The following is a 13,540-nucleotide window of genomic DNA, read 5'->3' as shown; positions in this document are numbered from 1 at the left end:
AATATAGTTGAGATGTTTTTCTATAGACTAGTTTTCCCTTCTCTACTGTTTTGCTTTTCTGCAGGGTATCTTTTGGCATACTATTTCTTTATCAGTTTTTTCACTGCTGTGTACCCCAAATCTACAACAGTACCTGGTACAGATTAGGTGCTCCATAAATGTTTAGTAAATGATGAAGTGATAAAAACCCTTTAAAAACATGAACACCGCCCTTGGCTTGGGGATCATATAAAAACAGGACTCAGGCCACATTGGACTCGGGCTTTAGCTGGCCAACTCCTGTTCTAATGCATTATTTCCCTTAACAAATGAAAAATTTTAATTACAAAAAATAGGGAAAGCAGTTTAACATTTTTCACAATGTGTTCTGAGTAACATTATTTCCTTGTGATAATAAATAGATATTACTCAAAAAAGGAATGTGGTGGACAAATGATTTTGGGAAAAGTTACCTTATTTTGCTTTAACTCAGACTTCTATGGATCTTTGTTATATTGATGGGCACTAAAAAACCTGAGCTATCACGCACCCACACAACTGTGTTTTTTTTCTTTCTTTTCTTAAAATTCTTCTTAGGAACATCTTAAGGCATAAGGACCTCTGTGAAAATTATTTAGGGAACTGCTTAAGTTTATCTTGCCTTCATTTTGGAAGGATATTTTTGTTGAATACAGAATTTGAATTACATTTTTTCTCATTGCACTGCAGAGCTGTTGCACCTTTTTTAAAGTATTAATTTTACTTAGAATTTAAGTATCTTAAAATTCACCCATTTAGAGTGTATCATTCAATTGTTTTTAGTATATTTATCAAATTGTGCAACTATCACCTAATCTAATTTTAGATCATCTCCATTGACCCGAAAAGAAATTTCTCATCCATTATCACACATTCTATTCGCCCTCACCCTCCAGCCATAGGAAATTATTTAATCTACTGTTGCCATAGATTTTCCTATTTTGTACATTTCTTACATATAATATGTGGCTCTTTTGTGACTGACTTCTTTAACTTAGCATATATTCAAGCTTCATCATGTTTTAACATGTATCAGTATTTCAGTCCTTTATATTAGGAAATAACATTCAATTGTATGGACGTATATACTATGTTTTATTTCTCCGTTCATCCATTAACAGGCATTTTGTTGTTTCTTCTCTTTTGCCATTGTGTATAATGCTGCTATAAATGATCATGTACAAGATTTTGTGTGAACATATGTTTTCATTTGTTTTGGATGGAAGAGGAATTGCTTGGGTCATATGATAACTCAAATGTTTAGCCTTCTAAAGAATTGCCAATTGTTTTCCAAAGTAGCTGTACCATTTTATATTCCCACCAGCAATATACAAAGGTTCCAATTTCTGTGCATCTTGGCCAACACTTGAAAAGTAGATGTAATTCATAAAAGTAGGTATAATACCCCAAATTCACCATTTTAAAGTATACAGTTAAGTAGTTTTAGTGTATATTTACAAAATTGTGCAATCATTATTATTCTGTATTCCAGAACATTTTCATCACCCTGAAAGAAATCCTGTACCCATTAGTAGTCACTGCTCACTCTTCTGTGTCAACAGTACCTGGCAAACCACTAATCTGTTTTGTGTTTTATGGGTTTGCCTATTCTAGACATTTTATATGAGTGAAATCATACAATATATGACCTTATGGGTCTGACTTCTTTCACGTAGGATGTTTTCAGGATTTCTATATGTGGTTGCATATGTGACTAATACTCCATTCTATGGTTATACCACATTTTATTTTTTCATTCATTAGTTGATGGACATTTGATTCCTTTGTGTTTTGTTGCCATTGTGAATAATGTTGTGCAGTCAAATGCTCTACCCCTGAGCTATACCCCCTAGTGAATAATGTTGTGAATGAATATCCATGAACAAGTTTTTTTATGAATATAGGTTTCTAGTCTCTTGGGTATATACCAAGGGTATATACTATATTGGAATTCTATGTTTAACTTGTGAGAAACTGCCAAACTTTTCCTAAGGACTTGAGCCATTTTACATTCCAACCAGGAAAATATATAGGTTCTGCTTTTTCACACATCCTCTGAAACACTTGTTATATCTGTCTTTTTGATTATAGCCATCTAGTGGGTTTGAAGTAGTAACTCATTGTGGTTTGGTTTTCGTTTCCCTAATGACTAATGATGTTGAGTATCCGTCAGTGTACTCATTAGCCATTCATGTATCTTCTTGAGAAAAATGGCTGTTTAAATCTTCTGCCCATTTTGAAGTTGTGCTCTTTTTTTATTAAGTTAGAAGAGTGCTTTATATTTGTAAATTTAAGTCCTTTATCAGGTGCTTAATTTGCAAGTATTTCCTCACATTTTGTGGGTCATTACCACTTTCTAAATGGTGTTGTTTTTTTTTTTTAGTTCTAGTATAGTTAACATGAAGTGTTCTGTTAGTGTCAGGTGTACAATATAGTGATTCATTACTTCCATATATTACTCACTGCTCAACAAGACAAGTATACACTTAATCCCTTTCATCTACTTCATTTATCCCACCACCTACCTCCCCTCTGGTAACTGTCTGGTGTCTGTAATGAAAGAGTTTTTTGGTTTGTCTCTCTCTTTTTTTTTTCCTTTGTTCATTTGTTTCACATATGACTGAAATCATATGGTGTTTGTCTTTCTCTGACTGACTTATTTCATTTAACATTATAGTCTCTAGATCTATCCATGTTGTTGCAAATGGCAAAATTTCATTCTTTGTTGTTGAATAATATTCTGTCATACGTACGTATATATATATATGATTATATATGATATACAGATATCTATATGACATATATATAGATACATATCACTTCTTTATCCATTAAAGCAGAAATGTTTTTCATTTTGATGAAATCCATTTTATCAGTTCATTTGTTTATCACTTGTATTAGTTTCCTATGCCTGCTAAAAAAAAAAGGAAAACAAATGTGGTATCTTAGAACAACACAGACTTACTATTTTTATTATTTATTATCTCACAGTTCTGTAGTTCAGAAATCCAAAATGGGTTTTGTGATAGCCTAAATGGGCTGAAGTTAAAATGTTGGCAGGCCTGTGTTTTTTCAGGAGGTTCTAGCCTTTAAAATAGCTTCTAGGGGTGCTTGGGTGGTTCAATGGGTTAAAGCCTCCACCTTCAGCTCAGGTCATGATCCCAGGGTCCTGGGATCTAGCCCCGCATCAGGGGCTCTCTGCCTGCCTCTCTGCCTACTTGTGATCTCTATTAAATAAATAAATAAAATCTTTAAAATAGCTTCTAGAGGCTGCCTAGATTCCTTGGCTTATGGCCCTTTTCCACTTTTAAAGACCTTTGCTATTACCTTGGCCCAACCTGAATAATCCAAAATAATTTCTTTATTTTAAGATCAGCTGATTAGCAATCTTAATTCCATCTATGTAAGATAACATAGTCACAGATAATAAGGGATTAGAATTAGAATTAGAATTAGAATTTTTCTGCCTATCACATTGCTTATGCTTTTGTGTTATATCTGAGAAATCATTGCCGAAGACAAGACCACAAAGATTTCCCTCCACATTTCCTACTAAAAGTTTTATAGTGTTTACTATTATAGTTAGGTCTGTGATCCATTTTTTTTTTTTCACTTATGGTATACAATAATGATCCACTTGCCGCCTTTGGCATGTGGATATCTGCTTATTTCAATACCATTTGTCAAAAAATGCTGTTTAAGTCTAAAATCAGGAAGTATGATTCTTCTCTCCTTATTCTTTTTTCAAGATTACTTTGGCTTTGGGAAAGCCAAAAGAGCCTTTCTCAGTCAGAAGAGCATGTGGCTCTTGGTTGTGGGGTCATGAGTTCGAGCCCACATTGGATATAGAGATTACTTAAATAAATAAACTTAAAAAAATTGACTTTTCTATGTCCGTGTTTTAGGATCAGTTTCTCAGTATTCGCAAAGAAGTGGGAAAACTTGTCTGCTAATTCCAACATCTAGATTATCTTTGAGTTGATCCCTGTTGATTGTGTTAAGTCTTGGCACTGAGTCACATTTTATTGGTTCTTGTGTATCAAGTCGTTTGGACTATATAGTGGACAAATAAGTGTTATGCTGTGGAGATGGGATTCTGTTCTATTTTTTCAAACAGTGTTGTGTTTTTTCATAAATTTTTTTCTTTAATTCAGTCTGCAGACTCACACAATAGCTCAAATTTCATTTCAGGTTGATTTTGTTTGTTTGTTTATTTGTTTGGGGCTTTTTCATCTTTAGCTGGACTGGTTTCAGTCTACCCTGTGTGTGCATTGTTCAGGAGTTAGCCAGAGATTTAGGCAGAGAAACTTGAGTTGTTTTAAAGTAACTTAGTTGATTTGAGCTTTTCTATCTTAGTTTATTGTTTTAGTAGAATTTAGAATTATAGTTTTATAAGCTGAAAATAGTTCTAGGTAAATGATTTCCAATGTTTTATCTTGACAATTAAAAGTAAGTTTTTGTTATTTTTCTCATTATTACAGATCGAGCTGGAAGCATCAGTACTCTTGATTCTTTAGACTTTGCAAGATACTCAGATGACGGTAACAGGGAAACGGATGAGAGAGTTGCAGGTGAGTAACATTGTAAAGACAGATTTGGATTCTTTGACATTTAAGAAATAATAAAGTGACTTGAGGAATTTCTTCCTTCTATGATTTGGTATGTGAATATAATTATGTAGTTATTACACAAAATTATGTTACTAATTTATTGGCTACAGGGAACATCTGAACCCTCAACTTCTTATAGTTGTGCTGTGAATTTCTGGTTATGCATACCTAAAATTTGCTGAGTTCTGCTTGTGACCAACAGTTTACAACCGTGTAGTTCTCTAACTGGTGTAAAGCAGGTTTAAATTAGCTAGAGTTCAGTACAAAGTTAGTTGGACCTTGTCTTCCTCGCTCCTTTGATCTTCCAAACTAGGGCTGATATTTAGGTGTTGTATATCAACACAACTCTACTGATTGTAAAAATGGGTTGAAATACTTCTATGTTGGCTGGTAAATAAAGCTTTGTCTTGAGATGTCTGGGTGCTCCCTAGCCATTACAACCTCTCTCTAAAAATTTCCCTTAACTTTCCTGTAAGCCAAAAATAAAGGGTTAATACTTGGTATAACAGGGGCCTCCAGGACCTCGTTTATTCCAATAAGAAGACCGACATTCTTTCTAAATGCTTGGTTACTCATACCAGTCTCCTTCTCTCCTCTCCTTTCTACTTCCCACCTGCGCTGCCTACATCTAATGAAGCCACATAGATTCTGGTTGGGGTACACCCTGGAAATTATCAGGTAGCAGCCTTGGCTCCTTTAGTGTCAAATGTTTGGTACCTGTCAGGTGCTTCAAAGCTGTGGCTCTCTGTCATTAATGACATTCTTGAGTGCTTTGCAGGAATTATAGTTTTCATAGGATATTGGCTCTTAGATGGGGAAAGCAGACAGATATCAGTTAGGTAGTTTGATCTCCACCAGAATGGTGGCACTCCTGGAGGAGGAGGGATGCCACATGGGACAGATGGGACCCATGGGGGCAATATGATTATCAGGAAGTACCCATAATGTGGATTACTTTCTTGACCATGAGTTTTTCTTCCATTTACTGGAACAAGTTTGTTACAGTCTACCAAACATTTTCGTGTCGTGGTCATTATGAATAAAAGTGAGTACTAATTTTTGTGTAGCACTTGCTCTATTCTAATCACCATTCTAAATGTGTATTAACTCATTGACTTATAGAGTTGTCATCATCTTCCCCACCCCAGGAGACTGAAGCACTCAGAAGGATTATTTAAGGCTTTAGTGGCAAGGCTAAAATTCAGATTCAAATTCAGATAGCCCAGCAATAGAGTCCGCAACTGACTATGCCATATAGTATATCATAGCAGGAAGGATGAGGTTTACCCTGGTTAAAAATGGCATTTCAATATATGACTTTCACTCATTACCCAAGAATAGAAATATTAGAATAATTTTAAATCTCAGTTGGGTGCTTGCTTTGACAGCACATATAATAAATCTCAGATGGAATTTTATTAGTTAGGAAAAAAAATAATATAACTGTTTCAGCAGAAAAGAGGATTCAATAGTGTAAATAGTAGTGGTGTCAGTTGAATGGGAAATCATTGGAAGAGTTTAATGTGGCTCCCAATATTAAATCATGATTTAGTAAGAAGCATTATTTATTGTCTTATATCAAAACAGTAAATCACATCAGTTTATCTAAAAATTAACAAGTCAAATGGAAATCATTTGTATGACTTTAGGACTAAATTATCCTACTTATTTTATCCTTTGTTAAGTCACATTATGTTATATAATTATGTCGTATATGTTAGATATAAGATATTTTATGTTATATGTTAAATATTAAATACATGGTAGTTTCTTAGACTAACCAAATATATCTGGTTTTGTATATTTGTATTACTGTTCAAATGGTTATATAATTAGCAAGTAAGTTCTACCCAAAAATAGATCACATAATTATTTTTTCCTTTAATTTCCATTTGAAAACCTAAATTTTAAGATTTAGTCAGATTTAAGAGGTTCATTATTCTTGTTATTTAGGTGTTTTAGTGTTTCTAATTAGGGGAAACATTATTGATGTAAAAGCAAAATGTTATAACCAAGCATAACTAAGAATGAAATGTTATAAATACATGGTGGTTTTAACCTTGTATTTGTAATCTAAAGCTTATACTCTGTCTCTAGGTTTGGGGAGCTAAAGTAATTTTTGATCATTATACAGTGCTATATATAAATAAACCTTTTATCTTAATTGGAAAAGGGAAGGAAAACATATGTTACTCTAAGAGAATTACTTTCAGACTTGTAGCATTCTTTATGATAAGCTGTAATTGAATCAAATGTGTGATATGTGAGTGAAACTTTCTAAAAACATTTGTGGCTCTTCACTAACCATTGGTAGTAACTTAAAAAAAGCTTATCTAAAGAACCAGTAATCCAGAAAAGATCCTGTCATCTGTGATTGGATCACATGTAAACCTCACTAGGAAAGAACAGAAATTTCTTTTTTTAAATTATTATTACTTTTATTAACATATAATGTATTATTTGCCCAAGGGGTACAGGTCTGTAAATCGTCAGGCTTACACACTTCATAGTACTCACCATATCACATTCCCTCCCCAATGTCCATAACCCAACCACCCTCTAGAAATTTCTTTATTAAATCTTTCTTTAGGGATGCCTGGGTGGCTCAGTTGGTTAAGCAGCTGCCTTCGGCTCAGGTCATGATCCCAGCATCGTGGGATCGAGTCCCACATCGAGCTCCTTGCTCGGCAGGGAGCCTGCTTCCCCCTCTGCCTCTGCCTGCCATTCTGTCTGCCTGTGCTCACTCTCTCTCCCTCTCTCTCTCTGACAAATAAATAATATCTTTAAAATAAAATAAAATAAAATAATCTTTCTTTACCTGTCTTGGGCAGAGGGAGATTATAGATAACACAGGTATTGATTGAGTCCATTGTCCCACCATGTAAATGTAGGGTCTGAGTACCATTTACTCAGGGGCTGCTGTTTAGGATACTATATGGTTTTTTTCAGCATCATTCTTACCATCTTTTTCCTAAATCAAAAATCAGGTTCTTTTATCAAGTCTACATAAGTTTTCCTTCAAAGAGGAAGACATCTCTGAATGAACTAATGTTTGTTGAGCATCTGCTCTGTGTCAGGCACTCTGGTGGGGTGGTTTGTATACAGTATTTTATTTTTTATTCTTGTTAACAGTTCTGAAGAATAGGTCATGATATCCTTATTTTATAGATCAGGACACTGAGGCTCACCACGATTGACCATTTGGTAGCCTCCAAAGGATAATGGATTAGGATATGGACACATAAGTTCTCATTGCAGGGTCCACAGTATATCTTTTAGTACCAGGCCATGGTACATTCCTGTGGGTGGATAGCCAAATTATGTCTTTCCCATACAAGACTATTTCAGCATAGCCATTTTCTTTTAAAAGAAGTAAATTTTTAAAAAGTTTTTCAGTTTAAGTATTTTCTGTTTCTGAATTTAGAAGTGTATATTTTCACATAAAAATTATTTAAAAAGTGGTAGGCACCAGACCAAACTGAGCTTAACCTAACTGAGCTTTCTGTATGTTATTAAAGAAATCTAGTGTTAGTGTATACAGCGCACCTCTTAAATTTTTAAGTTTTCTTAAAGATAGCTAGGGACATGCACATTCTGAATATTGGGATTGCCATTTGAAAATTTTATTTTAGACATTCTGAGCATCTGCTATGTGTTAGGTACTAGATATAGAAACATGAAATAAAGTTTCCACTCTCAAGGACTTTGTCCTGAAAAATGTCTATATCTGTAATATAAATAAATGTTCAGTACTTTAGAAACGGTGGTAAGGGCCTTGTTAAGTTTGGGACCACCTGTAACCCTGTCTCCGTTTCACATGATCTGTCTTTTAACATCAGAGTCTCTGAATATCCATTTGCTCAACTAATATTTGTTGAGTGCTTATAGAATACTCAAGGTATTAAGCTGTTCTGTTAATAATAATGAATAAAATAGACATTTGAAACCTCTGTAACCCTTACATAATCTAGTAGACATTCTAAAATGACTTTAAGGTTTATACCTGGGAATAACCTGGCCTATCTGCTGATTTAGAAGCAGCATCAATAGTCCTCTCATCTGTCCGCTATTGGCCTGCAATATACATATACAGATTTACCAGATTAAAGAAACCTATTTGTTTACTGATGTATTTCTCCCCTAGTACAGATATTTATACTTCCTATTAGTAGTACTTTTGGTTTTTCTTATTTTGAGCCTTACTTAAGTCTTCATGATTTTAAATGAGGTAGATGCTCAAGCAAGACTTTAAAGGTAACAAACTTTTAATATGACTGAAAGGTGTTACAATTTATGTGATAAGTCATAAAGGTCTGAACTAGGAAAATTGCAGAGACAGTTGAGATGGATGGTTTTTTAGGAGGGGGTTACTCAAAGGTTGGAATTAATATGGCTTGGATATTTGATTAATGTGGACTGAGTAAGCACAAGGGATAAGTGAAGAGTAATTCCAGGTTTCCTGTTTGGGTATCTGCATTGATAGTGGTGCCATTAATGGAGAGAGGCTGCAGGCGGAAGAAGGAGAACAGATATGAGAGGAAGATGATGAAATTCATATAGATAGAGCATATTCAAAACTTATGAGACATTCAGATGGGCATGTCCTAGATATAATTAGGTAGGTCTGTATCTTCAGGAAAAGGTTGAACGATTTTTGAATCTTGAGCCTACTTGTCAAAGTTAAAACTGTCCCGTTGGGATATGTAGGGTAAGAAAAGGGTAAAGATGGTACTCAGAAAAATACCAGCTTTGAGATGAGTGATAGAGGAATCTGTAAGATTTGGGGAAGAGGATTTTTCCCCGGACGAAGATGAATATAGAAAACTAAATATCTGTAAACTACGAAGATTGCTTCTTGCTTTCATTCATTTATTTTTCACTATCTACTAAGAGGCCTAACAGTACTATTCCTTTCTGAAGTCTCTAATAGGCAAGAATTCTCTAAACCCAGGAGGGGAGGTAATGGTACTCTCTTAGGATTGTTGTATCATTTTTAGGAATAGATTTCTATTCTAACTCGAGATCTTAAAATAATTTTCCTATTTCTTAGAACCATTCCTGGGATTATAAAATAAATATTTAAAAATGGGGAAGTGCTATTTTATTATGAAGTCAAATCACTTTATAGTAAAAAGAAAAAAAAAGAAATCCAGGAAATTCTGACTGGAAAGAAGATGGTTTCATGTCTCCTATAGGAAGGACCTTGACTCAGCTTTGTTGATTTGAACTCTTCAACAGCGAACAGGAATGGAAATGAGAAAGTACTTGACTCTTGTCATGTCCGAGTCACGGAAAAATTTTTCCAAAATAATGTTTTGAGTTTCGTGCCAAGATGATCAAAGACTAGCAAATATTTCAAGATAATACAGAGATATATTGATTGGGGCACAGGGGATTGCTATTTTTTTTTTTCTGCTTTGAAATTTAACACTTTACCTTTCATGTAAAGTCATGAGAACATGATTTTTAAACACTCAAGTACTTCTAACAGAATACTAGTATTCCACCCCCTATTGGAAGATGGTAATTTCAACTAATCTAGAGATGCTTATACGGAAATTCATTAATTATTTTAGTAAGACTATAATATGTAATATTAGGATATACCTACATCTTTGCAGTTATTAGTTTAATTCCAATAAAATTGCTGTCAATAGGGTTAGACTAGTAGTAGAGGATTGAGATAGTGGAGTGAGCAGGTAGGTAGTTGGTTCCTACAGTTTTTTGTTGTTGTTTTTTGTTTTTTGTTTTTTGTTTTTTTACAAACATACACATCCTTAAACATTTTTATGAAGAATTAAAATATTTGAAAAATACTTGGAGATTGTTTGGTACAGTGCATCTTTTTATAGGATAATTAATTTTGAGCTTTAATACAATATTTTTTAATAAAGAAGAGACAAATTCTTATATATGTGAATATAGCTGTTCAGATCTTTCTTGTGAAACTTTCTCATGTAATTGTAATGACTGAAGTACTTGATCATACTGTGCCTTTATAGAGATATGCTTATAGCTTCAAAGATATGCCTTTGTCTTTTACAGTCTATATTGTATATTAAGAAACATGCAGCAGAGTGAATTCATTTTGATAAGCACTATCTTTTCAAAGTGTTAGTAATTTTTAGTGACATTTGGCAATGTATTTGTAGATGTGCATAAAAATATAAATTCTTGCCGTCTGACATGGGTTTTCTGGCTTTCTGTGCCTTGATCATTCAGTGTTTTGCTCTTAGTCACCTAAACTTTTCACCAATTGAATTTGAGTTTTTCACAGTTTGTGTTTTAACCCTTTTTTTTTTTCAATTTATTTTTTTCATATTTCTATCATTCTGGTGCAGGCATTTCTGATCTGCAATTGTTCTGTAACATGTCTTAGTAAATTGTAAGTGATACTGAAAGCATAATACATATACCGATTTTACCGAAGGTACTGTTAAATATTTTTAGATCAAAATCAGTTACTTAGAACTTTGAAATTAAAAAAAGAAAGTAAACCTATTTTGTACTTATACCTGAATATGTACAGTCTGACTTTAAAGACAAACTCTGTTTCCAGAAGTGTTTTAGGGAAAATGTTTAACTTTGTTGCACAGAAATGTTTGCAGATCAGCATTGCTAACTACCAAAAAAGAAATAGTAACATACATGTCTTCTGACTTTTAGTTGTGCCTTCATGTTGCTGCAGTGAGATTCTGTGCATCAAAATAATTGGCCTTCATGTACTAGATGTGATTCAATTACATCTTAAGTTTTTAATGAAAATGTGCAAACTGAGTGAATCCTAATTTTTCCATATATTTTTATAGCTTTGTTGCCTCTGATAGCATCTCATTTGCCATCTTCTTTTTTCTGTTTATTAGTCAATCAGGGAAAACAATTGCCATCTTTAAACTTTTTAATTTGCTAGTTTTTATGCAGAACTATTTAAATACCATCATTTTGTTTAATATCCAGTTGTGACAAAGATTACTTTATTTTCCCAGAGCTTTACTTCATAGAAATGGCCTTTTTCCCCACAGCTAAGCTTGCTTTTTCTTCAGGGCAATATTTATTATATATTTTAAAGAAAGTTGCCAGTTAAGACACATTTAGTTAAATCTTGCTGGCAATGAAACATTTTAAAGAGCTTTTAAAAATGTTTCCTCAATATTCATGTTTATCTTACCAGTAACAAGAGAAGGCTTTGAGTTTCACTAGTTAGTGTCTCTTAACACTAAGAGATACCTATTTGGAGAGTTACCAGAAACTTTGAAATCCTATTTAATTTTACATAGCATCCTTAGGTACTATACTTTTAGAATTGTACACATATACTTTAGGATGGTCTTAAATAGAAATGAAAAAAACAAACTGTTTCAACCTTTTAGCTTTAAATAAAACCTAAAACCAAAGGAACATTTTTAAAGATATGTATTTAACATATCTATGCTTGTTTGTAGATAGCATAACTTTGTAGAAAAACTTAAAGCCATCCCAACATTTATTAAATATTTAATCCATGTTCCTTCAAACATCATAATGAAGGGATATAGTCACTAATGTTTCTGTATATTGATATATAACATTATTCTAGATAATGCATTTAAAGATGCCTTTTTCTTTTTTAATACTAAGGACTTCTTTAGGTATATTTGCTTGGACTTAGTCTAAATTTTGTCTTTTCCCCTAAAATTATTTCACCTGAAAATATTCCATTGCATTTTCTTACCTACACTGAGTGAAGTACAAGCACCCAGATTACCAGTATTTTTATTTACCTAAATGAGAGTATGCCACAGATTTTATTTTTAAGTAGAGCTATTCCCTGTCAGACAGCTAGAACGTTTGATAAGCAGTCCCCTGAATTCAAAAACTATGGAAAACATTCACCAGTTTGCTTGCAAACCAACTCTGCTGCATGCGTTCACAAATTTCATAAAGATTGCATGCTTTCTGTTTTCAATACAAATTGTATTTTTTTTTCATACCCATCCTTGCTTTTTATTTTTTAATTTTGTTTCCCTTTTCTTGGTTGGATGCCTGTGTGTGTTTATTCCAAATCCCTGTCCAGTCCTGGAGTTTGAACTACGGAAAGCCAAGGAGACCATTCAGGCCCTCCGAGCCAACCTGACAAAGGCTGCAGGTGGTGTACATAAAACTTTTTTGAGACTTTTTCTACTTTGACAATGTAGAAGTAGCTGAGATATTTTCAGATGTAAAATAGTAAAGTGTTATTTATATTTTCTTCCACCAGAACACGAAGTTCCTTTACAGGAACGAAAAAATTACAAATCCAGTCCTGAAATTCAGGTGGGTGAATGACAGACCTAAAAGTATCTTCCACATAAAATGGTAGCGCAAGTATTGAAGAAAGGAAAGTTATAATATTCTATCTTCTTTTTGCCTGTAGGAACCGATCAAACCTCTTGAAAAGAGAGCTCTAAACTTCTTAGTCAATGAATTTTTATTGAAGAATAACTACAAGCTTACATCAATAACCTTTTCAGATGAAAATGATGATCAGGTACAATTGTGGGTTTTTTTTTTTTGTTTTTGTTTTTTTTACAGTGATTTGTTTCCTTATTAACTTATAGTGTATTTATTTTCTCTTTCATCTAGTTTCTTTAATTTTTTAAGTCATATATACGGTAAAATTCTATAACACTAGGTACCAGACATTTCTCTGCCCACATAGTCTGGTATTCTTTTGGCCATGCTCCCATTGCCACACTCAACTATGTCACTGTCTTACTTCTGCTACATCTGTATCTGTGCCTTCTGAATCTCCCCATTTTCATGTCAGTCATCTCTCCTACCTACTGCTTTAACTCCTTCCTTATCAATTCTGAATTTATAAGCACTCTCAACTTTGTTTTTAGCTTATCCTCTACCTGCCTCTCCAGTGTTGTCTTTTGCTTATTCATTATAAT

At 33.5% G+C, this 13,540-nt stretch overlaps 1 protein-coding gene across 5 annotated transcripts in view; it reads left to right on the top strand.

Annotated features, from left to right (window-relative positions):
* The window catches only part of RELCH (RAB11 binding and LisH domain, coiled-coil and HEAT repeat containing), a 107,485-nt gene that overhangs the window by 16,141 nt on the left and 77,804 nt on the right, over positions 1 to 13,540 (top strand). For 4 of the 5 annotated variants that reach the window (XM_044242861.1, XM_044242860.1, XM_044242859.1 and 1 more), the window contains exons 2-5: positions 4,500 to 4,589; positions 12,682 to 12,753; positions 12,865 to 12,920; positions 13,021 to 13,134. In XM_044242861.1, coding sequence (XP_044098796.1) covers positions 4,500 to 4,589; positions 12,682 to 12,753; positions 12,865 to 12,920; positions 13,021 to 13,134 — 332 coding nt within the window. The remainder of the gene's footprint in view (positions 1 to 4,499; positions 4,590 to 12,681; positions 12,754 to 12,864; positions 12,921 to 13,020; positions 13,135 to 13,540) is intronic. The other variant, XM_044242862.1, reaches the window with a different exon arrangement.

This window comes from Neovison vison, chromosome 3 (assembly GCF_020171115.1).
Source record: "Neovison vison isolate M4711 chromosome 3, ASM_NN_V1, whole genome shotgun sequence".
In the NCBI taxonomy this organism is placed as follows: Eukaryota; Metazoa; Chordata; class Mammalia; order Carnivora; family Mustelidae; genus Neogale; species Neogale vison.
Note: the sequence above shows the minus strand (reverse complement) of the source record. Positions and strands in the feature narration are given on the sequence as shown.